The sequence below is a fragment of the Microchirus variegatus genome (genome assembly GCF_963457635.1).
Source record: "Microchirus variegatus genome assembly, chromosome: 23".
Taxonomy (NCBI): Eukaryota; Metazoa; Chordata; class Actinopteri; order Pleuronectiformes; family Soleidae; genus Microchirus; species Microchirus variegatus.
Window position 1 is genome coordinate 2,377,699 of NC_139824.1, and position 27,890 is coordinate 2,405,588.

A 27,890-nucleotide genomic window follows, 5' to 3' on the forward strand; every position below is an offset into this window, starting at 1 on the left:
CGCAACCTCGGAGTCATCTTTGACAATAACCTCTCCTTCGAACACCACATAAAACAAATCACCAGAACTGCCTTTTTTCACCTCAAAAACATCGCCCGACTCCGCCCATCACTCACTTTCTCCGCTGCTGAAAGCCTCATCCACGCCTTCATCACCTCCAGACTTGATTACTGCAACAGCATCCTCTATGGCACACCATCCAAAACCTTAAATAAACTCCAGTACATCCAGAACTCTGCTGCTTGTCTGCTCACCCATACCCGCTCCTGTGACCACATTACCCCTGTCCTCCAGAACCTCCACTGGCTCCCGGTCCCACAACGAATACAATTCAAAATCCTCCTCCTCACACACAAAGCCCTCCATAACCAGGCCCCTTCCTACCTCACTGACCTGCTCCACCGCCACAACCCATCCCGTAGCCTACGCTCATCTAACGCAAACCTCCTGTCTCCACCACCCAAGCACCGAACCTGGGGCGCTCTGTCGCTGCCCCCTCCCTCTGGTACTCTCTCCCCACACAAATCCGTGACTCCACCGACCTCTCAACTTTTAAATCAATGACAAAAACTAACCTTTTTAAAATTGCTTTTAATGTTTAGTTTAGTCTGATGTGTTTTTATTATTTGATGCTGTTTTTACTGCTTTTATAATGTATTGTAAAGTGTCTTAGAGTACTTAGAAAAGCGCTTCAAATAAAATGTATTATTATTATTATTATTACATTATGTAAAAACATACGTACAGTATGTCAACTGTTTTTTCTTTCTAATTTACACTAAAGAGTAAATGTATGTATTATTTATTTTTGGTACATTGCTTAACAAGCATCATTTAATTTTGCTTAGTTGTGTTCTGTTGAGGTGCAATAAATAAGTTAAAAAGTTCCAAAACATATATTGTGTTATTTTTATCAATCTACTCTATAAGAATAGTAATTATAATAATCTACAATAATCCATCACATATTATTGGATGATAGTCTCACTTTCCCACGGCAACGTTGAAATAGTTTAGATTTGTGCACCGTGGATTTCTGCTTGTATTGTATTGAGTGTCCATTATAGTATTATAGTATTCAGATTTATCATAAATATTTGAACACGCACACAAGTTCTGTCAAAGAGGGGTGGAGATGGGCTCCAAATTATTTGACACATGAGTATTTAAAAATTACTTGAAAGTAACGCAATAGTTACTTTCCAAAGTAACTAGTTACTTTTAGAATGTGTAACTCAGTAACTACTTTAGTTACTTTCTGGGATCACGCTAGTGTGTTCCTCTCAAATACTCAGATATTCGCAGATGAGATGAGATTACTCAGGCGTGGAAATCCAGAGCGAATTAGGTTACTGATAGTGTGTTCCGGGCGTGACTATCACCAAAGTGAGACCTATGCACCTATCCACACAATTAGACATGAGGTGGAGCTCCCGTGAAATTTGTCCCCTTGGAAACAGTGATGTGCTGTGATACACGTCCTACTTAAATAATTAAAACATTTTCAATTGTAACGCTATTTGGGCTAATAAAACATTTCGGGCTTGGCTATGACAACATCCTTTGTTGCCAGTAGTCTTCATTATCGCAGGGCATTTCACCAATATGAAGAGAGCAGTATGGAGGTAGATTTGTGTCTTTATTATTCAATCAAAAAATGTATTTTAAATTAAAAAAAAACCTTCACTTCAATCAAAAAAAAGCCTTTCAATCAAAGAAAAAAAGTGCTTGAAGTGCTTTTTTTTTATTGTAAAAATGTTTTTATTGACTTATAAAGACACAAATGTCCTACCCATTATATGGCCCAAACACAAAACAACATTACTTTGAGTATGCTTTTAAGCTGTTCAAATAAAAAAACCTTCACTTCAATCAAAGAAAAACAGTGTTCAAATGCAATTTTTTGAGTCTCAAATATTTTTATCTCAGGTCGATCTGTCAGCGAAATATGCCCGTCACAGACACACACAGACACAACTTGCTTTATAGATAGATAATTGATCCAGTCTATCTTACCTGCAATGGGAGGTCCCACAGTCATGGGCACAGACATGAGGCCCAACAGAAAGCCGATAGCCTGGGACACGTCATTGGGTCCAACCAGCTCGAAGGCAATGGGACCCATGATGCAGATGAAGCAGCCGTCAAACAGGCCCATCAGCAGACAAACAGCAATGAGTCCACCGAAGATGTGACACAGAGGGATCATCATGGACATGACGCCGATGATAAAGAAGGACGACACCTGAGAGAAAGCATTTTTTTTGCAATTTTCATGTTAATGAATCAGAGAAAACTTTCATTTCAAGTTGGAGTTGAAATGAAGAGCAGCATGTGGTCATCTAAACGCTGTTTAGAGGTCCAGTGTGTAACATTTCAGAAGTTCTTCAAATATAAAACCCATGTTTGTGTAAGTGTATAATCGCTTTAAAATAAAAAATAATTTTGTTTTCATTGCCATAAAATAAGCTTATTTACTGTAAGTACTTGAGGAAAAGGGGATCACGTTTCTCAAACTGTAGTATTCTAGTTCAGCGGTCCCCAAACTTTTTTGCTCCATGGACCGGTTTAATGTCAGGCATTATTTTCACGGACCGCCCCCCTAACGCTCTCTGGTCGCTATGGTAACGCTTAAACGTGCCTTCAAAATAAGATACACAAAACAGCTGTAAACGTTTCATTAATGTTGATATATTTGTTTCAATCACTGAATGAAGGATGTCATATTTGGGACATGAGTCTGGACCTTAAATTACTTGCACAAAACTATTGATCAGCACTCAGCATTTGTTTGTTGTTCATCAAAATCAGTATGTGCCGAGAGCGCGGGTGAGCAGGCAGTAGAGAGAGTAAAGAGTACGAGTGAGTGAGGTCTGCGATCTTGGCCATTAGTTCATTTACTTATTTTTGTGTAGGTGTGTAGGCTGAATACTTCAAACAAGTAAGCGAGTTTTGCGACTCACTCCTTGTACCCCGATAATAAATAAAACGGAAATAATGTAAGTTATTTATTCTTTCTGTGCGGCCCAGTACCAAAGGACCCACGGACTGGTACCGGTCCGCGACCCAGGGGTTGGGGACTGCTGCTCTAGCTGACTTAGCTCGGTCTATTTACACAATTGTATTTTAACGCTGGTGATGTGTTACTTCAGAGTTTAGTTCTCAGGTGGTACTTGGTATAAAAAGGTTGATAACCACTGGTCTACAGAACTTAATCTGCAAATGAAGAAAAATGGATCAGCCCTCATAGACTTAATGTATAAACCAACCAAGAATGAGAAACAGGGAGTGTTTTCATCTGTACTGGTGTAGTTCCCTGATGCACTTGGTAAAGGGAGGGGTGAGTGAAGGAGTCCTCCATTAGTTGCAGTCTGCAATCTCACCTTTAGATGATAGATGGATGAATGGATGGATGGATGTTTTGTTAGTCTGTATTTCCCAATGAGATTGTTTGTCTATTTTAGTTTCATTTAAATCAATCAATCAATCAATCAATACATTTAAATCTCAGAAGTGTGAAAGAGGGTGAGAGGGGTAGCTATGCTGCATAGAGCACAAAATGATTCAAACTTTCTTTGGTTAAAAAGGATTTAACATACCTGTAATCATTACTATCACCATCATTATTCACAGGGTCAGAGACAGTTGCCTTGAACAGGCTTCAGTCCAGTATGTTTTTAAAGCTGTGACAGTGGTCACAGAATGAATCTTGTGTGCACAGTCTCTAACTTCTCCATCGCTCTTCTGATCAATAATCATTAGGGATATCCAATATTGGCCTTTTACCGATATGCCAACATTGTCAAACGCTTAATTTCCGATTCGATATCAACCGATACCGATATATACAGGCTTTTTCCCACAAAACTAATTTTAGGTCACATCATGTATCGCCTGTTGCATAAGCCTCATTCCCACCACCTGTTGATAAATGAACATGTAAAATACTTTTAATAAATGTTTATATATTTAATTATTTATTGTTATTATTCTCACATTGTAAATGTTAACTTAATTTATTAATTATTGTTTTATTAAAATATACAGTACCATGTGGAAAGTAGATATATTACAGCAGTGTAGACTATATATACATGTTTATATATATATATATATATATATATATATATATGCATATATATATATATGTATATACATATATATATATGCATATATATATATATGTATATACATATATATATATATATATATATATATATATATATATATGTATATATAGTCTACACTGCTGTAATATATCTACTTTCCACATGGTACTGTATATATGTATATGTATATATATATATATATAGTCTACACTGCTGTAATATAAATATATCTACTTTCCACATGGTACTGTATATATGTATATGTATATATATGTATGTATATATAGTCTACACTGCTGTAATATATATATATCTACTTTCCACATGGTACTGTATATATGTATATGTATATATACGTATATATATATATATGTATATATAGTCTACACTGCTGTAATATATATATCTACTTTCCACATGGTACTGTATATTTTAATTAAAAAATTATTAATAAATTAAGTTAACATTTAAAATGTGAGAATAATAACACGTATATATATATATATGTATATATATATATACATATATATATACAATGACAGTGCAACTTCAATATATATCTAAAATTAAAAGTTAAAATAAATTAAACATTAATAATATATAAACTTTCAGATCAGGTCAAACATTTTAAATTAAAAACAAAATAACGCATTAACAACAGATCTATTGATCCCCAATTATCTAATGATAGAGGCGTCTGAAGGGGTTTGCGTGAATAAAAACTCTTGAAATTTGGCATGGAGGTCAGATCAGGGAAAAATGCGATAGGGCAAAAAGGGCAGGGAACTGGGGAACCGAGGTTCCTTCGGGCAAGGGAGCTTGGTTCAATACCTGATGAGATCAAGTAATTTCAATGTACTCTGTCCAACCAAATGCAATATGGGGATTAGGCATATTTGACACGACGGGGCCAGGTTTTCATTGTAACATGATTATAAATAGGGGGGCGCATGAAATCGATTGGGGGGCCGCATGTGGCCCTCGGCCGCCAGTTTGAGACTCCTGCTCTAAAGTGAGTGTGACATTGACTGCTTCTTTTATGTCTCTCTGTCATTCTGTGATGGACTGAAAAGTCACATTTTCACAAAGCTCGACACACAAATGAATTCATGGAATTTGGCACAAATGTCCCTGAATGAAAATAAAGCAAGATGACCACTGAATGAGGGAGATGGTGAGGTCAGGGAACTGCTGTGCTCCCCAAGTTGTGTATGGCAAGGGCCCGATCATAACTGCGAGTCCTACTAGTTATTATTATTATTATTTAAAGGAGATTGCTGAATGGAGTGTTGTGTATGTTTCTCTGAGTGTTGGAGACAGACACTGACCTGCAGATAGACTTTGTTGACTCCTCTAACGTAGTCTGCCACAAGGCCAAAAATGAGACGGCCCAGACAAGATGTGAAGCCAATGCACATGAGCAAAACCTCCTTACTGGCATCCTGTCCAAAACGCTCCTCCACGTGCTTCATCTATGGACAAAAAAAAAAACCAGATGAACGTCTCTGTCTCCAGACTAAGCCAGAGAAAAGAAGACAGAATGATCAGCAACAACAGACACACATACACATCACTATATTTTTATGAGATGAGAGAGATGAAAGTAAAGGTTAAAAAAAAGACAACAGTCTTTCAGAAGCTGTAATTCTTTTCAGGTTTGAGTTAATATCAATCAATCAATCTTTATTTGTATAGCCCACAGTTTACAAAACATAGTTCACAGGGTTGATAACATCCTCTGTCCTTAGACCTTCGACCAGGGTAAGGAAAAGCTACCAGGGAAAAAAAAACCTTATAACAGGGAAAAAAGGTAGAAACCTTAGGGAGAACCACAGGTGAGGGATCCACTCCCTGGACGGACAGACGTGCAGTAGATGTTACTCAAAACATACAATACACAATGACAAAGAATTAAAACTAAAAAAAGTCTTTAAATGCCAGGATCCATCTGGATCACTGGGTTTGTCACAGCCTGTAGTGAATATACATATATTGTGGCGGGCACTGAGGGGTGTGTCTTCTCACCCAGTGGGTTGTGGGTCAGGAAGTGTTATCCCTGTTTTCCAGGCACATGTGCTGTTTCAGTTCTGGCAATAAACCTGGTTAAACTCACCTGCGTCTCTTCATTCCTCGTCTTGCCACATTGGTGACCCCGTTTTGAACATGTTCGAAGAAGAAGAGGAAAGTGTCTCCTCTTCGACAGCTGGTGGACGTGCCTCCTTTACAGCCATGCCCCAACTCCCGCAACCGGCCGGCTTCACGGGGCCGGTGAAGCTTCCAGAGTTTTGGGTGAGCGATCCCGCTCCGTGGTTTGAGCACATCGAGGCACTTTTCCACCTGCGAGGGATAACTGCAGACGACTCCAGGTATTATTTGGTGGTCGCAGCACTGGACCAGCAGTCCACTCGCCGTGTGATGCAGTTCCTGCGTGCCCCGCCGCGGCACGGAAAGTACGCCGCGCTCAAGCAGTTTCTTCTCCGGCGCTACAGCCTGTCCACCGCGGAGAGAGCGGACAAACTCCTTTCGCTTCCCGGTTTGGGCGATGGTTCGGCGGTGGACCTGATGGATGCCATGTTGTCCTTGCTGGGCTCGGAGGACGGCGGTTTCCTTTTCCCGCATATTTTCCTGCGACAGCTCCCGCTGCCGGTGCGCACGTCCCTGCTGGCGATTTCCGCGGTTTGGCTGAGGAGGCGGACCGCGTCCTGCTGACTTCCAGACGTGTCTCCGTGCAGAGTGTGGCGTCGGATTCCCTGCTGCCGACGGCGGAGTGCGCGGCTTCGGCGTTGACGGCTGGAGTCTCCACCCGAAGACGGCGGGGGGACCTGTGTTTCTTCCACCAGCGCTTCGGGGGCAAGGCTCGGCGCTGCGTCCCTCCGTGTGCTTTCGAGGCTCCGGGAAACGGCGGTGCCAGCGCTCAGTAGCAGCTGTGGGCGCTGGCGAACGAGAGGAGCTGCTGTTTGTTAAGGACTCGCTGTCAGGTAGACGGTTTCTGGTGGCTAACTTCTCAGCGTCGGGGGATGTGTTTCAGCGTTTACTGGCAGATTTCCCGTCGCTGACGACGCCTGCGTTTTCTACCGCAGTTACCAAGCATGGCGTGGAACACTTCATTCCTACCGTGGGTCCGCCTGTTTTTGCACGCGCGCTGCGCCTCGACACGGTTAAGTTAGCTACAGCTAAGGAGGAGTTCGCTACCATGGAACGTTTGGGGATCGTGAGGCGTTCAAACAGCCCGTGGGCCTCGCCGCTGCATATGGTGCCCAAGTCGGACGGGTCTTGGCGGCCGTGCGGTGACTTTCGCCGTCTGAATAATATTACCACGCATGACCGTTATCCAATTCCGCACATTCAGGATTTTCCGGTTCGCCTTGCTGGTATGACGGTTTTCTCTAAGGTGGATCTGGTGCGTGGTTATCATCAGGTTCCCGTGCGCGCAGACGATGTGGCCAAGACCGCGGTGATCACGCCATTCGGGCTTTTTGAGTTCCTGCGTATGCCGTTCGGCCTGAAGGGCGCGGCACAGACATTTCAGCGGCTGATGGACTCGGTGCTACGTGACCTCGCGTTTGTCTTTGTCTATTTGGACGACATTTTGGTGGCCAGCCCGTCGGCTGGTGAGCACCTGTTTCACCTTTCACCTTTGACAGGTTTTCCGGCGCCTCGACGAGCACGGCTTGATTGTCAACACTACGAAGTGTCAGTTTGGGCTGCCAGTGATCGATTTCTTAGGCCATCGCATTTCGTCGCAGGGCGCGGTTCCTTTGCCGTCTAAGGTGCAGGCGGTGGCGAACTTTCCTCGTCCGGTCTCGGTCAAGTCCCTGCAGGAGTTTTTGGGCATGGTGAACTTCTATAACCGTTTCCTGTTTCGTGCGGCCCACCTCCTGCAGCCACTATACGGGGCCCTGAGACTGAAGAAGGCCAACGACCAGGTCGACTGGACCGCCGAATGAATCCGGGCTTTTGACGGGGCTAAGTCTGCCCTAGCCAACGCGGCGCTCCTGGCGCATCCCGTGTCTCGGGCGTCCATTGCTCTCACGACCGATGCGTCGGACGTGGCCGTGGGGGCGGTGGTCGAGCAGCGTGTGGGGGGTGCGTGGCAGCCCCTCGCGTTCTTTAGCCATAGTTTGCGGGACAACGAGCGCAAGTACAGCGTTTTTGACCGGGAGTTGCTTGCGTTGTACCTCGCTACGCGCCATTTCCGTTTCCTGTTGGAGGGCCGCTCTTTCACAGCCTATGTCGACCACAAACCGTTGACGTTTGCAATGGCGAAGGTGACAGAGCCGTGGTCTGCTCGCCAGCAGCGCCACCTGGCGGCCATCTCCGAGTTCACGACGGACATTCAGCATGTGGCGGGTAAAGCGAACCCGGTTGCGGATTGCCTGTCGCGTGTGCTGGTGTGTCCTGTGCATCTCGGGGTCGATTTTTCTGCGATGGCTGCCGATCAGCCTGGTGACCCGGATATTCTTGCACTTCGGTCCGCTGGTACCGGTCTCGAGTTAGAAGAGGCGGTGGTGCAGGAAGGTGGTCCCGCCCTCCTTTGTGACGTCTCCACCGGCCGCCCCCGCCCGGTCGTGCCGGTTGCTTGGCGCCGTCGGGTTTTCGATTTGGTTCACTCGCTCTCTCATCCGGGAGTCCGGGCGTCGGTGAGGCTGGTGTCGTCTAAGTTTGTCTGGCCTGGCCTGCGCAAGGAGGTCAGGGAGTGGGCGGCCACGTGCGTGGCGTGTCAGCGTGCTAAGGTTCACCAACACACTAGGGCGCCTCTTGAGCCTTTTTCGATTCCGGCCAGGCGTTTTGACCATGTGCATGTGGACCTGGTGGGGCCTCTGCCTCCCTCCCAGGGTTTTACACACCTGCTCACAATGGTGGATCGGATGACCAGGTGGCCAGAGGCGGTTCCTCTGTCCTCCACGACATCTGCAGATGTGGCGCGTGCGTTTCTTTCATCTTGGGTCGCGCGTTTCGGTTCCCCGTCGGACATCACCTCTGACAGAGGCTCTCAATTCGTTTCAGAACTCTGGTCAGCACTGGCAAGGTCTCTGGGCACACAAGTTCACCGTACTACCGCGTACCATCCTCAGGCTAACGGCTTGTGTGAACGTTTTCACCGGTCGCTGAAGGCGTCGTTGCGTGCTGCGCTCTCGGATGCTAACTGGGTGGATCGGTTGCCTTGGGTGATGCTCGGGTTGCGCTCGGCTCCTAAAGAGGACCTGGATGCTTCACCTGCGGAGTTGGTCCTCGGTCAACCACTCCGTGTTCCAGGGGAGTTTTTGCCTGAGAGTTCGGCCCCGCTTTCCTTTCATGTCGCACGTTTTTCGTCCAAGGTCGCTTTTGCTCCGGTGCCCGTGCACCACTTTTCTCCTCGGTCGTTCGTGCCTGTGGAGCTCGCGTCGGCTCGTTTTGTTTTTGTGCGCCATGACGCTTACCGTTCGCCCCTCCAGCCCCCTTACGATGGCCCGTTTAGGGTGCTGGAGGCGGGCTCTAAAAGTTTTGTGCTGGATATGGGCGGGCGTAGGGAGCGCGTGTCGGTGGATAGGCTCAAGCCGGCTCATTCAATGGCCGGGGAAGAGGTGTTGCCGGCCCAGGTTCCCCGTCGGGGTCGTCCCCCTTTAGTGGCCCCTGATGTGTCTTCTCCGGTTGTGTGTCCTGATTTAGAGTCTGCTGTGGATGGTGTCTCTCCTGCCTGTCGCCCCCCTACGGTTTCAGACGTGGGGTGGCGTAATCGTTTTGGCAGGCTAGTTAAGCCTCCTAGGAGGTACTGACTCTTGCCATGGGGTTTCCCTCTGGGTGTTCAGGGGGGGGCTGTGTGGCGGGCACTGAGGGGTGTGTCTTCTCACCCAGTGGGTTGTGGGTCAGGAAGTGTTATCCCTGTTTTCCAGGCACATGTGCTGTTTCAGTTCTGGCAATAAACCTGGTTAAACTCACCTGCGTCTCTTCATTCCTCGTCTTGCCACAATATACACATATATATATATATATATGTATATATATATACATATATATGTATATGTATGTATATATATATATATATATATATATATACATATATATGTATATGTATATACATTTATATGTATATATATAAATATGTCAGATTTTAATGTAAAGGCAGAATATTTACCTGGTGATGTACTGTATTATGGCTGCAACTAAATATTATTTTCATAATCAATTAATCAGTTGATTATTTTCATGATTAATCAAGTACTTGGTTTGGCCCATAAAATGTCAGAAAATCTTGAAAATATTTGATCGCTGTTTGAAAAACTGGGAAATTATTATGTTCTCAAAGTCTTGTTTTGTCCACAAATCCAAATGATTCAGTTTTAATGATTTCTTTGTTATATTGAGCAAAGAATGCAGAACATATCCACATTTAAGAAGCTGAAAAATCAGAGAACTGATTAACCAATTGATCGATTATCAATATTGTTGATAATCCATAAATTGGTTGAATCAAAATAGTTGATAATTGATTAATCATTGCAGCCCTATACTGTATATGCCAATTATACACCCCTGATCATGCTTTACATGGACAGCTTTCTGTATACCTTTGGCAGAAATGTCAGGAAAAGCAGATATTATGTTTTTGAAGTATAAGGCAGAGTTTAGGCTAAGAAATTCCCAGTTCTCCGACAAGAGTGGTGCCCTGCCCTGTTGTTTTATATGCAGGCATATGTTGTTGTTACCAGTGAGTGTATATACTGTACAAGATGTGATATAAAAGGTATCCCAAAAGTGAAGCTGTGAGCCAAAAATTTTGACCCACCTCTTTGCAGTATCTAATCAGGACCTAAATACCAGGTCCCACTACCGAGTCACTACTCTACCCAAGATATTTTAGGTTCATTTAAATACAGTAGGAGGACGTGGAACCATTATCACACTCTCAACATTCCACATTTGTCATTTAGTTTCAACTTCCGCAGAGAGAAGCTGTCCAGATATTCAGTTTCCACTGCTCAGAGAAGCTGTGTTTCTGTCCCTGCAGTCTGCCTCATCACCCCCTATCATCACTGCCTCATCACCCTCTATTGTCAGAAGACCATGACACTGCTCTGAATTCTGAGGTGTTCTGCTCAGAGGGGGTTCCCTCATTCAAGAAGATAACACAGTGAGGGTATGAACGTGTCCCTTACATGTGAGTGGCATTCTTCCATCTGCAGTTCTCTTTCAACTGTTCAAACTCATCATCACCACCATTCACCACCTTTCATACAATTGAGTGTTTTTCAATTCCAGGGCCATATTCTTAGAATTTTCCCATCTCATTTTTTTTTTTCACTTCACTTTGTAGCTTCTGCCTTTCCTTTCTGCCTTGACTTCAAACGCATCACTCTGTGTGCAGCATGGAAATGTCGCCAGGCAACATGAAAACAAAACACTGCCATACAGAGAAACACAGAGAGTCGAGTAGAGCTGATAACCTGCGTGAAGCTGGCCCCCCATCCCACAACATTTTTTGCTTCGTTTGTGCTGGTTTGTGCAGTAAAAACTTTCATTTGTGCTGCTACACACTGTCATTTCTGGTGATTCTGGTGATATTGTGTTCTGGTGAATTTTCTCAGCCCCCCAATTACTCCAAATGGACCCGCCATGGTACTGTTTGTTTGAGCTTCGTTTGTGCTTGTTTCTGCCCTAAAACTACGGTTTTTCAGTTGTTAAACATTGTTTTTTAGGTCATCCAGAAAATGCTCTCGTGCTGGTGCCCTCTTCATTTGTTTTGGACAAACCCCTCCTTCATGGGGCCGTAGAACATTTTGTTTGTGCTATTACACTTGTAAAGGTAGCCAAGGGGGCGCTGTCGAGTGGAAGTGGGTTTGGCCAAAAACATCAGAGGCAGAGTGAATTGGCAAAACTCAAATAAGGCAATAGCAGCCAAAACAGACAAAAGGAACAAAAAAAAATTCAAATGTCATAAAAAATTCAAATGTCGGCCAAATTGACAATCTGCTAGCGATATAGTACGCAGAGTCACAGTGCTTGACACGCAACATAGACGGGACTAACCACATAGACTGGACGAGCAAACATCAGGTGGTCAGCACCATTTACAAATAGAGGGAACATTCAATTAAAGCGGAACTAGACGGGAAGTTCCTATTATCGCTGTTTTTTTTGGTGTGTATCTGCGTCATTACCTTGTTTATGAAGCCTGACGGTTCAAAACAAACAGTTCAGCCACTGCTGAGAACGTTGTGTTTGATTGTAATCTCGGGGCTCAACGAGATCACTGAAAATCCCGTAATAGTTACGTAAGCAGCGGTTCTCCTGAACAACCGATCGTCCTGCTCCGGGCACTAGTCCGGGCACATCCGGTTGCGTACATTGAACCGCAGAAGAAGAATAACGTCCGTTGTGGAGGTGTTTCACGAGCGACAGTGTCTTCTGACTCTGGGTATGACTCCGGTTTAAAGTCATAAAAGGGACTGCGGCGGGGAGTCGTGACGAAGCTATTTTTAAACATTGTAAAAACAATGTTTTGATAATGCGTAGCAGTGCATCCGCCGTTCCAGAGGGGGAGCTGCGCTTCTGAGAACGGATGTGCTGGATAGTACTGGCCAATCACAAGACTCTGTCTTCTGGGGGTGAAAGTTCACTCTGAAACATCGCGGCTGAAAAACACTGTCAGAAAAGAGGATTTCTATCGGCTAGTTCACAGCAACTAGGAGGTTTTTGACCATAAAAACAAGTAAATATATGTAAGTAGACCTCCATAACTAACATATATGTGCAACAGGACCACTCTATGTGACCTTTAACAAATATATAACAGGACAGACTCTGAAACAACCGTACACGTTCTTAAATATACATGTAAGCAGACTTACCAAATAAACGCAATACAGTTTGTTTTCCTAAGTTGTAGGAATCACACTTCACAGAGGGGGTTTGATCAAGACCCACCTCATTCCTCCCCATGGTCCTAATCGCAGTGTACGAGACCAATTGGTGGGAATCAAATAAAGGCGCTCTTGTTTCTGGACGGCTCCCTTTTGCTGCCGGACAGACGCGCCCAGACGGCGGACCACAACCACGCGTGCGTGCGTGCGTGCGTGCGTGCGTGCGTGCGTGCGTGCGTGCGTGCGTGCGTGTGTGGGTGTGTGTGTGGGTGTCACAGTCCGCTGCGTCTGACGCTGCCCCCGGTACTGAGGACATCAGTAAAGTAGAGATTAAAACGCAATTAAAAACACAACGCGTTAATGATGAGGTTACATAAGGTTCTCCCTCCAAATGGAAAACCGATCCCCCTTCACACAATGAAGGAAATCGACGACTACGTGAAGACACTCTCGACCCAGTGATTCTATCAACCCACCTGATTTCAGGGAAATGTTATCATCTGCCTCTTCTTATACAAACGAATAGAGAACGACTCGTATAATGGACAGTGAGTACTATATAACTCTGAGATCATTTTTGTTCATCTTAATGTTAACACACTTTCCCAGTGTACTTGAGTTGGTGTGTCACTATTATTAACACAGTCGCTGACATGCTGGCATTATAGTCAAGATATAATCCAGATTGAGAGACCTGACACTCTTTTTTTTTTTTTCCTGTTTTTCTTTCACTTTGTTTCATTTTCCCCCTTAGCTGTATAGCTAGAGTATGACAAGGTTTTTGTTTTTTGTTGTTCTTGGCTCTGTTTTAGCCATGTTAGGTAGGTATTATCCAGGCCTTAGTTGGTTTTTGCTTGGATCGTACGTTTTTTTTTTTCTTTCAGGTCCAGGCAGGATTTCAGATTAAAAGCATATCCAACTTATGTTATAAAGTTAATGAGACTATGCAGCATGATATAATGTTACTTTAATTTGAATATTAAGTTTTGCACTTGGAATATCAAGGGCTCAAGAGGAAAACTGTTATAGCTATTACTGTTGTAACTATCTTGAAAAGGAAAATGTCCAGGTTGCATTCCTCCAAGAAACCCATTTGAATGAAGAGGAGCACAAAAAATATCTCAGGGAATGGGTCGGACAAATATATTTCACATCTTATTCTACAAACAAAATGGGTGCAATTATATCAGTTAATAGATTGTTACCATTTACAGCTAAAAAGTTACAAAAATAAAGAGGGAAGGATAGTTTTAGGAAAAGGAGAACTATATGGAGAATCAGTATTGCTAGGAAATGTTTATGCTCCTAATATCTATGACGAGAACTTCTTTGCCCTCCTACTCGGTAAAATCGCTGAAATGGACTGTACAAATATGATTATTGGAGGTGACTAACTGCTACATTTCTCCCTTTTTAGATAAAGAGACCCCTCATAAAGATCAGTCACTCTGGCAGAAAATTTTCTTGAGACATTTAAATTGTTGGATGGTTGGAGGTACATGAATCCTAATAACAAAAAATATAAATTTTATTCTCAACCTCACTCGTCATTCTCACGAATTGACTATATATTTTTATCTGAACACCTAGCCCATTTAGTAGAACAGTCTGATATTGGGTCCATTGCCCTTTCAGACCATGCTCCTGTCACTCTGGAAATGCAGCCTCTTAGGCCCGCAGAGCGATCGTTCTCTTGGAAAATAAACACATCACTGTTTCAAGATGATAATTTTATAAAGTTCTTGGAAATGCACACAGACCTCTATTTAGAAGTAAATGACTGCAATGACTCTCATCCAAGATTGGTGTGGGAAGCTTATAAAGCTTACATGCGAGGCATGATTATATCATACTCTAGTAAGAAGAAAAAAGAGCGGACTCAGGAACAATCACAAATTGAAAATAAAATAAAAAAATTAGAGGAAGATTTTCACAGGTCCAAATCAGATGGGGTGCTTAAACTGTTAAAGTAGACAAGACTACTACTGACTAATTTACTAACAAAGAAGGCTGAGTCTGATATTCTGTTTGCTAAACAAAGAATGTTTGAATTTGGAAATAAGCCAAATAAGTTCTTAGCCCGTTTTGCAAGAAACTCTCCCCAAAAATATTTTATCTCTGCAATATCTGATGAGGATCAAAATCGTCAAACAAGTAATACAAAGATTAATGAATGCTTTCAAAAAATTTATAAAACGCTGTATACCTCAGAACTGGACAATGATAAATTGCCAGTTGTAATTTTTTAGATGGCTTACAGATACCACAACTAAGAGATGAACGAGCTAAACTACTGGAAGGACCTGTTACAATAACAGAAATTGACAAAGCAATCTCCTCACTCCAGTCAGATAAAAGTCCAGGGGCTGATGGATTCTGTGCTCAGTTTTATAAAAAGATGACAAGTAAAATTAACAAACTACTGCAACGCGGGTTCAACAAATCTTTTGAAGAGGTTGAACTCCCAAAATCTATGTACTTAGCTCATATTATAGTTATACCCAAAAAAGGGAAGGATCCAGAATTATGTGCCTCTTATCGCCCCATTAGCCTGCTTGGAGTGGATGTTAAATACTCTCAAAAATAGTGGCTAATAGACTAGAAAGAGTGGTGACTGATATAGTTAATACAGACCAAACAGGGTTTATAGGAGGCCGTACTTCATCAAACAACACAAGACATTTAATCAACATTATTCACTATCTTAACTTACATCAAATTCCAAGTGCTATAGTAACGATGGATGCAGAGAAAGCGTTTGATCGTGTTGAGCGAAAATACTTGAAGTGTTGAAAAGATTTGGCTTTAAATTAGATTTTGTTCAATGGATATAAAATGCCCACTGTCTCAGTCTTAACAAATGGTTTAATTTCTGCCCAGTTTCAACTTAACAGAGGCACAGCTCAAGGGTCACCACTATCACCTCTGCTGTTTTCTTTAGCTATAGAGCCATTAGCAATTGCTGTCCGGCAAACCTCTAATATCAAAGGAGCAGTGATAGGAACAACACATCACAAAATTCTGCTGTACGCAGACGATATCCTCCTAACATTAACTAATCAACTGTGTGGAAGAGTTCGATCAAATTTCTGGATACATGTTCATATGATTATGAACCTGACTTTGTAAAACCTTTTCGCTCGGCACCAGATGGATTCACATATCTGGGGGTTAAAATAACACCTAAAATTAGTCAAATTTTGCTGAAAATGTTAACCCCATGGTAAAACACATTAAAGACAATATGTTGAGCTGGAAAAAGCTTCCTGTAACCTTTCTTGGCAGAGTCAATCTTATTATAATTCTTCCCAAAATTATTTACCCTCTATCTATGCTCTTCATGTCCTTGAAGAGGAACAACATAAAAGATATAAATAAAGCTCTTTCTGACTTTATATGGGCTGGCAGAAAGCCTAAAATTAAATTAGATATTTTACAATTACCAAAAGAACAAGGAGGATGGGGCCTTCCCAACATTACAAACTATACAACCTCAATGCAAGCCAGAATTCTCTCGATATGGGCAACTGCTAAACCGAAGCCGCCATGGTTTGAAATAGAAGCAACCTTCTCCAAACCGTACTCTCCTGTCAACTTACTTGATAAACGCAGGAGTGAATTACCAATTATGACGAAAGACAATTTTTTAATTACTAATGTATGTAGTACTTGGAGTTCTTTACAGAAATTATTTGGGTCGAAACATAAATTGAGTTGTTTAACAACATTGACTGATAACCCTGAATTAACCAGGGGGGGCAATGGACCTAACTTTCAGAACTGGTATGAAGCAGGAATTTACCATATTTATGACCTTTGGGATAGGGGAAAATTTTAAACATTCAAACCATTACAGGCTACATACAAATTACAATCAAAAGAAATTTACAAATACCTCCAGGTCAGACACTAAAATGGATACTCTCAATCTTCCAGATGACTTCAACTCATTAGAAAAAACTATTTTAGATAGTCTTACACAAGGTCACTATGTTTCCAAATGTTATTCCAGACTGCAATGCCTGACAAGTTCCATATGTAACAGATTCCGAGAAATGCAATATAATATCTTACAAAACGTTTATTTATCTCCATATATGTATATTAAATATACAGAAGGAGCCTTTCCAAACTGCCCAAAATGTAAGACTATATTAGAGACAAGATTTCACTGCCTCTGGGAATGCAAAAAGATTTGGTTTTGGCAATCTGTATGCGAGGAGGTTAAGGTGATAATTAAGAAGCAATTGCAGCCTAATCCAATATTATGTTTATTAGGATGTATCCCTGAATCACTAAGGTCACATAAGAACACCGTACAAAAGTTTATGTTGGGTCGACAGGCTGTTATAAACAAATGGGTAGGAGATGAACCTCCGTCAACTGTGGAAGTCAATGATATCAGACTATATTTCTCTGGAAAGACTAAGATTTTGTATAAACGGTCAGAATGACCTTTTTTCAACAAGGTTTGACAAAGTGCTAAGGTACCTAGGAACTCGGAGTGCTACTGCCTGAAGTGTAAGACCTAACAAGGTCCTTTGAGATCATTGCTGTGGATATATTCTGGATTTGCTACATATCGCACATAATCTGTATGCACTGTACTGGATTGTTAAACTTGAAAATGTTCAATAAAAAGAATGTTAAAAAAACAACACATGGAGGTCATGTAACATGTCTGATGCTGCTGAAATGAAGCAGAGTGAAATTATAGAGGTTTTAGTAAAGAGATGTCTGGGCGTTCTCTCTTTTGGCACAGCTTGGCACCATCTGTGCCATTTGAGATTTCTTATGTACCAAATTATTAAAAACCCATTTACTTTTATTTATATGTCACTACAGGTCTAAAAAGAAAAAAAGGTATGATAACTCGATGTAAATCGGTGCTCCCTGTGTGGTGCGTAATAACAACTCTGTGACTCTGCAGCGTCTTCAGTTACTCAGCGCCATAGCTCTGGCTTACCTTGGTCAATTAGGGTGATTGAGAGCTCGTTTTAAACCTCTAAACCGGTAGAATCAGACCACGGTCTGTGAATGCGTGTGGATCACTTCATAACCGAGTCAAAAGGACATAAATGCATATGACGCATTTGTGCGGACATTCGCCCTTCTCTAATCAGAACGATCTAATGTCGCTCTGTAATGATCAATCAGACCGGGATTTGTTCCCAAAGCATGCTGGGAAGTGTAGTTCTTCATTAGAAGTGGTTTTGTTCCGGTGGAAATAACTTGTTTTGATAAACAGCAAAGGTAAGGCAACATTTCTGCTTGTATTTCTTGAAAGTCAGTTGTTTGCTTTGCGTTTTGCTCTTATTTTGGGGCTGGATCCGTGAAAAATGGTACCGCTGGAATCTGAGGATTCTCCGCTGTCCAGCCGACATGTGTTTTTATTTGTTAACATCATCACACTGATGCTCCGGTGCCGCTTTTCAATGTGTGCGCTGTAACGTTTTTTTCGCTCCTGCGGGTTTTATCCATCGGTGTTTTAACTGTGTTCGGTGAACATAAGAATGGTTTAGAAGAGCTTTTAGCTGAGTTTCTGACCTTTCTGTGGGTATGCAGCATGTCTGTTTATTAAAGTTAGATATGGTTTTATGACGTTTTTTGTCGGTGCTGTGCAGGGATAAATCCGCAGGTAAACCCAGCGCGTTGCGCTGACCGGGAGAGAACAACCATGCCGGGGAACAAACGTCCGGGGCCGGGCTAACGTTCTTGTGAGCTAATGACTCTGAAATGTATTTCCTTTAAATGCGTTTTTATCTATCTATCTCATGTTTTTTCTACAAACAAAATACATTTTTATCATACTTGGCTGGGTGGGTCAGTGAGTACGCCCAGGCCCATTGCTGGCTACGCACATGGTCCTAAATAACAATAAAAAGATTGCAATCCACAGCCAGCATTTTATTCTTTTTTGGAAAGATGGATCATGACCTGCACACTCATCCCTGTGATGGACACGACCTGTCGTGGTTGTACCCCACCTTTCACTCTATGAGAGCTGGGATTGGGGTGAGGGGCCAGCTTCATGCAGGTGCGCTGATAGACTCGATCAACATTGTGCGAACTCATTGTGACAATGTTTGGATGGAACAGACGGTGTGTGGATAGTGTAGCTCTGCATCAGTCAGCTTAAAACAGCAGTAGGATCAGCAGGTTAAATGAGTCTACACACAGATCCATCTGGTCTGGATCTATCAGACAGAATGTCCTGTCCCTCTCTCCTGTGGCATAACAGTGGTGATGGCCATCGCTAGGTAGCAGTTCTATTTTTGCCGTTGCTGAGTCGCATCAAGCTCAACAGAGCAGATCGCACCAGACAGCAAGTCCGACACAGAATCAGAGTAAAACACTTCCGCCCCCCTTTCAAAATAAAACACAATACGCAGGTCATATAGCCTGTCACAACTTCACATCAACATTACGTCTCTTCTGTCTCCTTCCCTCTGGAGAAGAACCAGTAGGCGCAGGAACAGCTTTTTCCCCACAGCTGTCTCCCTATTGAAGTCTGTCCCCTGCTGAACCTCCCTCACCCCCTCCCACACCACTACACTCTCCTCATCTAGCATCTAGTACTGTATGTTCATAGTATTTATATTTCTCTACCATATCTGTATGTTCTACAGAGGACTTCAATACATAACCCTTACCATATAACCATATCTATTCTGCTCTTACCTGTACATATTCCCACTTCATCTATACTGCTCTTACTACTTATCTATACTCCTTAACACTATACTGCTGTACATAATTGCTATTTAACTGTACACAGTGTATATATTGCATTTGCTGCTCTACACTTCTCCTCCCTAGCTGAGGACATTGTTGAGTAAATATAAGGTTTCACAGCATCAATTGAGCGTGGTGGTTCGATGAGCAGATTGAGCTAGTCTGCAAAATATGTCAGCAGTTGTTGCCAACAAGGATGGGAAACACAACAAATGTTTTCTATCACCTGAAACGTTGCCATCCCAATCAATCAATCAATCAATCTTTATTTGTATAGCCCACAGTTTACAAAACATAGTTTGTCTCACGGGACTTCACAGGGTTGGTAACATCCTCTGTCCTTAGACCTCTGACCAGGGTAAGGAAAAACTACCAGGGAAAAAACCCTTATAACAGGGAAAAAGGTAGAAAGCTTAGTGAGAACCACAGGTGAGGGATCCACTCCCTGGATGGACAGACGTGCAGTAGATGTTACCCAAAACATACAATACACAATGACAAAGAATAAAAAGTAAAAAGTCTTTAAATGCCAGGATCATCTGGATCACTGGGTTTGTCACAGCCTGTAGTGAAGACTGTTGTGGTCAGAGACTTGAAGATGACGGAGTCCTCTTTCCTGTCCTGACCTCATGTCGTTCACTGGTGTCAGCAGAACTGTAAGAGATGATCTTATGAGATGAATTAATGAATGAAGATTTTGAGATCACCTCCTAACTCATCGTCATAATGACATCATCATGGAATGATTATTATCATTTTAAATCATAAATGTGAAATTTCTTAAAGGAATAAAATATGTTCTTCTCCCTCTCTCGACATTGCGTTGACTTACATTCCTTTCCTGGAGACTTACTCGAACCTTAACCATAATTACTACTGGCCTTATCCTAACCCTAACCTCAACCAAACCCTAAAACATATTTTCACCTTAATATGTAGTAATTTACGTTATGGGGACTTGCTTTTTGACCCAATAAGTCAAGTCCCCATAATGTGGATGTGTAAACAGATTTACGACATGCACGCACACGCACATTAATGAAGGTGCTGTTAATTAAACACACTCACACAAGCTTTGTATAAAACCTGATGCCTCTCTGTGCTGCTGTGAAAATGTTATGACTCATCATTATCTGTTTAAAACAGCCACAGACTAAATAAATGATGTGTGAATTCATTTGACAAAGGTTTGAAAGTAACAGACATATGTTACAAACTACAGCTTAAATTACTAATTGCAAATTATTTTTATCGTCACAGAGCAAATACAGCCTTCTCTCAGTGTGTCTCCATACGGAGTGAGGACATTTTTGGAAAGTGAAGATTCAGAGTTAAGACCTGATTTTAGTTTTAGGGTTTGAATTTGGTTTAGGTTAGGGTTAGATATTTAGGACAGGTCCATAAATATTGGGACATTGACACAATTCTCTTCTTTTTGGCTCTTTACACCACTACAATGGATTTGAAATGAAACGAATTGGATGTGCTTTAACTGCACACATTTAGATTTAAGTTGAGGGCATTTACATCCAAATCAGGTGAACGGTGTAGGAATTACAACACTTTCTATATGTGTCTCCCACTTTTTAGGGGACCAAAAGTAATTGGACAATTACAGTGCTATTCCCTCATTATTTCATCTTCAATTAAACAGGTAAAAGTTCTGGAGTTGATTCCAGGAGTGACATTTGCACTTGGAATCTGTTGCTATTAACTTTCTATATGAGATCCAAGGAGCTGTCACTGTCAGTGAAGCAAGCCATCATTAGGCTGAAAAATCAAAACAAACCCATCAGAGAAATAGCAAAAACATTAGGTGTGGCCAAATCAACTGTTTGGAACATTCTTAAAAGAAAGAATGCACCTGGAAGTCCAGGGAAAACCACTGTGGTGGACGACAGAAGAATTATTTCCCTGGTGAAGAAAAAGCCCTTCACAACAGTTGGTCAGATCAAAACTATTATAGATGATGTAACTGCTGACAAAAGCAGCAGGATGAATTCTGAAGTGTTTCTGTGCTGCTCTCGCTCTGCAGGAGGCATGGCTGATCTACTTTCACTGAGGACACTGGTGATCAGCTCCTCCCCACCTGCTCCTGATCAGCAATAAGGAGGCTTCTTAAGCCTGAGCCGGCCGTTCACCAGTGTCAGATCGTTTTCTACACTCCAGTGGTAACGGCCCAGTGATTCTCCTGTGTCTAGCTAGTTTATCTACTCTGACCCTGGATTTCTGACTCAATACTGAAAAAAGTGAAACTACTGTGTCATTCCTTTAAAGTGTGTTTTTAAATTGGTCTAATTAAAAATGATGGGTTCATGTTTAAATCTGATGTTTTCAGTTTGCTTCAAAGCAAATGTTACTACCTGTGGATAAAATTAAAAGAAACACTTCGACTCAAATGGTATTTTCACTTCAAACAAAACGCTTTCCTGTCACGTGACCATGTGACGTCACGTCATACCGATCCTTTCAAATTTTAAGAATGCCATTATTGTTTCCTCGTCAAGTGGGTACCGCAAGATTGGACTGCCTGTCCTGTTTGGAAACTCGTTAAAAACAAGATAAGAATTCAAAATTGTGTCGTTTGCGCTTTCCGTGTATATTTATGGCCAGTGGCAGAGTGAACTACTGACATTATCGACTGGTTTTGAATTTTGTGCCCTGTGCAAATTCTAGCTAAACCTGGTTCGGAAACATTAGTAACAATTTGTCTTTAACAAGTGCTAAGTTAATGTTATTGTGCAGTCGCTTTATGAAAGAATAAGCGTAAATGATTGTGACAAGGCTTGAATAAGGTCAACTAGAAACAGGAGTGGGTCTTCCCGGCCACGTTTTTTTCAGGTGGTCTGCAGATGTGGTCAGCACCACGCAGACACGGAGCGCTGTAGCTGCAGCAGAGTGAGGCGAAGACCCTGAAACTCCGCGGTGCAAGTTGTGATGAAACGAGAGCGGGTCTGCCCGGGCCACATTTTTTTTCCCAGGTGGGCTGCACACACGCACACCGTGGTCTCTGCAGCAACGTGAGGCTAATACGGTGAAACTCCGCGGTGTGTTAGAGGAATGTCGAGTAATTGTGATTTGCGACAGCGAGTGAATACATTTTGTAGGTGTGTGAACGCAGGTAGCTGCAGGAGGGGGAGCAGAGAAACGGTGTGGTTTTGTGAGGGAGTTCATTGTAAGTTTACTGTCACGATGCCGTGTGTGCTGCTTCTTAATTAATTGCCGTCGTTTGTTTACGGTTTTGAATCCCCACTCTTTTTATTGTGACATGATGTAGATGTGTAATGTGTAATATGACCTGTTTATGTTGAAACTTCAATAAAAGTATTTGAAACGCAAAAAGTAAACGCACAGCTTGGTGCTGCAACCGAATTTCACAGCTGGTGAGATTATTGGCTGGTTTAGTGTGACTATATGTTACATGATTGGCTGATAGGCAGTAAGCCATATTTTTTCCCCAAAATAAAATAGTGTGCGGAGTAAATAAATTGCAGACAATTTTATCCATTCAGTGTGACTCGGTATCAAAGGATCCACAGAAGAAGGAGGGTTTATAATTCCATTCTCTCATCTGTCAGTATAATCCAATCTAATACATTGGAGTATGTAATGACAATCATGAACAATACTTACTGTCTCAACAAAAACACTAAATGTGAAATATTTTATTTCTGTTTACAGGTTTGCTCCTGAAAAGATTGCAGTTGGTAAGTCCGTAAATGAACAACTGTGGAAATTATGTTAATGAATGTTTAGTGACATTAGTGTCATTGACATTATTCTATTTCTTATATTTCACCAATTGCAAACAGAAATAACTTCAGTTTCATCAGACAATAACAATAAAAAGGAAAATAATTTCATACAGTTTTAAAAAAATAAATAAAAATGGAAGTAAAATACTTACGGTAACAGATTGATTGCAGTTATTGTGGTGTCTGCAGATTTTCAGTATGGTGTGATTCATTCATAAGATTTAAATTGAAATACTAGTTTTAAAATACTCTGAATTAATATGATGAAATTTAATAACTACTAGCTTTTACTACTAGTGTTGCCTTCCTCCTGAAGAAGTAAATTGATAACAAACAACTATTTCGTTAGATTAAATGCAAATGAACCATCTAACGTGGCATTTTAACAATTGCATTAAGTGCTAAATGGGTAAGGTGGGTCTTCTTTTTAATTTCTAGTCTTCCGATGAATGTGGAAATGCAAGGACTGTGGCACCTGTGTCTCACGAAGATCTGAGCTTCTTAAACATTACAAGCTTGAGCACAGACATTATAGACGCCACCATTCCTACCCATGCATCCATTTAAGCTGCCCATGCAGAGCAGAGAGGACCTCGATGATTCAAGTTTTGCATTAAATGATTTGGCACATAATGCAGAGATCAAAGTTGCTTCACTCTTACTGAAGCTTGAACATATCTATCTTGTCTCCAGTGTTGCTGTTGATGAACTTTTACAAGAGTTTAACTATTTACTTGGCACTGCTTCTGTACCCCTTGTCCATCAAACCATATCTCAGCACTTACAGAATAAAAATTATTCAAGTAGATGTAATTATTTTGCAAGAGCTAGCATCTACTATTTGCAAGTCCAATCCAATTACAGCAGCTTTTGGTAGTCGTGGCCCAGACATACTACAAAGGACATTTTAAAACTGTAGAACCCACAGAATTTGTTCTCGATTCCCAAAACAAAAAAACATTTCAATACATCTCTATACTAAAATCTTTACAGCAGATCCTAAGTTGTCAAACCTTTTTAGATTTATCAATCAATTTGAAATCTCCCCATCAAATTCAGTCTGATAAAATTCAGTATAGATACTTTTATGATGGTAGTAAGTATAAAGACAATTTGCAGTTGTCAAAAGAGTGTGCTATTTCACTTGTTTTGTACATCGATGACTTTGAAATCTGCAACCCCCTAGGTACTTCAAGAAAAAAACACAAACTCTGTGGGGTATATTGGACATTGGGGAACTTACCTGCTACTTTTCACTCATCACTGTCTAATATACATTTAGCGGCACGTCTTTCGTAGTGAGGATGTTAAGTGCTATGGTTTTGAGAGTGTACTAAAGCTGTTAATAGATGATCTCATTACTTTACAACAAGAAGGACTGTTTATTGCCAAGTTGGGGAAAACTGAAAGGGTTTGTTCATTGTGTAGTGGCAGACAATCTTGGTGCGCACAGTTTGGCAGAGTTTGTGGAAAATGTTTCAGGTAAATATGTTTGCAGGTTCTGTACAGCAGAAAATGTAAACATTCAAACAACAGAGGTCAGGTCTGGATCATTCTGTTTAAGAAGCAAGGAAATGTATACTTCTCATCTTAAAGCTATTGAAGGAAATTCATTGGATAGTCATTTTGGTGTAAAAAGAAAGTGTGTGCTGTCAGAAAATCTGTCATATTTCAGTGTGACAGAGTTTCCCCCCAGATATAGCTCATGATCTGTTTGAAGGAATTATCCCTGTTGAGATTGCTCTTTGTCTTACTGTGGTAATTTCTAAAACATATTTTACATTAGCAAATTTGAATGAAGCAATAACAGCATTTCTTATTAAGTGGACTGATAAGACCATCCGCCCCCATATTGTGGCCCTCACCTATGCTACAAAAAGTACGATTGGAGGAAATACACACGAAAATTGGAGCCTGTTGAGATTTCTTCCTCTCTTGATTGGAGCCAGAGTTCCTTCAAACGAACCAGCATGGCAGGTCCTGTGTGATTTAAAGGACATAGTAGAACTTGCTGTTGCACCTCTTCATACTGAGGACTCTATTTCTTATCTAGACTTTAAGATATCTGAACACAGAGCAATATTTGAAGAGGTTTTCCCCCATGAAAGAATACGGCCCAAACATCATTTTCTGGAGCATTATGCCCAGTTGATACGCCAGTTTGGCCCCCTTGTTGCACTGTGGACTATGAGGTATGAAGCCAAACATAGCTTTTTCAAAAGAGTAATCCGTCATGCGAACTGTTATAAAACTGTATTGTGTTCATTAGCCCAGAGGCACCAATTTCAGACTGCATATAATCTGCACAGGTCTGAATTTTCTAAACCATTTTTGGAGGTTAATGACGTTTCAGCACTTTCCCTTGATGTTATCAATCAGGATATTGCACTAGCAGTCAAATATGGACACTGTGAAAAAATGTTTCCTACAATGGCTATAACTACAGGAATGGAATGGTGGTAGCCCATGGGTCCAGAGTTTTTTGAAATAGTTCATATGATTGTTCTACAAGAGACACTAATTTTCATCATCAAAAAATTGGATGCCTGGTACCTGGAGCATTATCGAGCTTATGACTTGGTCATATCCACCAATAAACAACTACAGCTTGTTGAGGTGCAAGAACTGACTGATCTCTACCCTCTGGTTCACTACATGGTTGGCGGACGGGGCATCATCTCTCTGAAGAGATACATACATGCATAACGATGCATATGAATGGGTGTAAGTTTGGAAATGTAGAATTATTTAAAAGTAGATTTTGTTTTATCAGTCAGTTAAATTGTCAGAAAAAATACATATAATTTGCCAAGAATGTCCCGTTATTTTCACCAGAATTGTAAATTAGATCTATGTTGTGGCCAGTTATGTACAACAACTAATACAATATTTTTTTTCTTGTTTTTACTAGATACTTTTGGGTGGACTGACACATTGGAGAGAAGGCCAGCTAAGCTGAGGGTTATCCTTAATCCTGATGACACCAGGAAGCTAATTCTGCCAGGTGGTATTCCAGAGACAGTGGTGGAACTCATCAATCAAGTGAGGAAAGTGTGTGGATTAAATTGCAATGTTAGACTGCAGTACCAAGAGAGAGACTTTGAAGATGCGCTAGTGAACTTGACATCTACAGCTGAACTTGAAGATTTTGCTACTATCAAGGTCATTCCAGTAACTGATGATGACCAAACCATCCCTGTCTGTGATGATTTGGTGTCCACTGAAACTGATGACATGGAGCTACTGTCCTCACCCTCAAGCTCTGTCTCTACAAGAACCCAGATGTGGCCAAGGGAGTTTCCCATCCCAACATTCTCCTATGGCACTGAGCTCCAGTTAGAGAAGGGAAATGCAGTGTATATCTCCTCCAAGACACCATTGACTTCAAGTCCCAAGACAATATCAGACATTCTTAGAAAGGTAGCTGAAGAGATTTACAAGTACAAACCGTACCCAACAGATGCTGACTTTAGCGATGTAGCTGAAGCGCTAATTAAGAAGCATCCATGCCTCTATGAACCCGGTTCATACAATGGTTGCTACGGATGGAAACAGAGGCTGAAGACAAAAATGGGCAACTACCGTACTCAGCTGAAGGGCATTGGATGTGCTGAATTACTTGCAAATTCGCTGAAATCCAGGTGTAGCTGCTAGATTCAATAATAATCACATTATTCAACATTATAATCCCGATTACATAATTTAACACAAATCTCATTTGCAAATACAGCAATAGTAACCAGGTTAAAAACCCAATATCAACAAATATTAGTCAAAAAGGTGAGTTATAAAGTCCAAAAGCGCCATCTGCTGGTCAGCAAACAAGTGCTCTCAAAGTGCACATCTGCTCCCCATGGAGCAACTAACAGATGAGTTGACTGATTATCCATTACCAAACACACAAGCCACTCATAATCTCATAATCATAAAACTATGCAATGATAACAAATATTTTCTATCTATCACTGAAGAAATACAAGTATGGAATTTAATGAGATGTGACACAATAAACACAATGTAAGTACAACAGAAATGGTACTTACTTTTCTTTATTCACCTGACACTCAGAGTATCACAAGAGCACCCTTCCAAAGGAAAATATCTAAAATCACAGGCAGAAACTATAAGTAACTGTCCGTTTCAAGTTTACAGCTGAGAGAAAAAGTATTTTGGTCTTCTGCTTTATGATTAAATAACTTCCTGCTACACAAAGAGCAGCAGCAGCCACTTCCAGCAGCTGACACTCGCCACGAGGGATACTACCCACACCACACGTCACCTAAAAACCGAAGCTAAGTGCTCTACCTAGCTTATCCATAGTAGTCTGTAGACCAGTGCAGTACTCTCCCTCTGAGCCGGGTGCTAACAGCCTAGCTTAGCACATTCACGAGCAATGGCTTCTCTCTCTCTCTCCCACTCTACTGCTCCCTCTTGCTCCCCTGCTCTGGCGT

General features: G+C 41.6%; 1 protein-coding gene across 1 annotated transcript in view; it reads right to left on the reverse strand.

Moving 5' to 3' along the window:
• Positions 1–27,890, reverse strand: part of slc16a10 (solute carrier family 16 member 10) — a gene marked incomplete at both ends in the record, with an annotated part of 84,618 nt that overhangs the window by 6,612 nt on the left and 50,116 nt on the right. The window contains 2 exons of the mRNA XM_083909301.1: positions 2,017–2,245; positions 5,438–5,581. Of these exons, the coding sequence (XP_083765427.1) occupies positions 2,017–2,245; positions 5,438–5,581 (373 nt within the window). The remainder of the gene's footprint in view (positions 1–2,016; positions 2,246–5,437; positions 5,582–27,890) is intronic.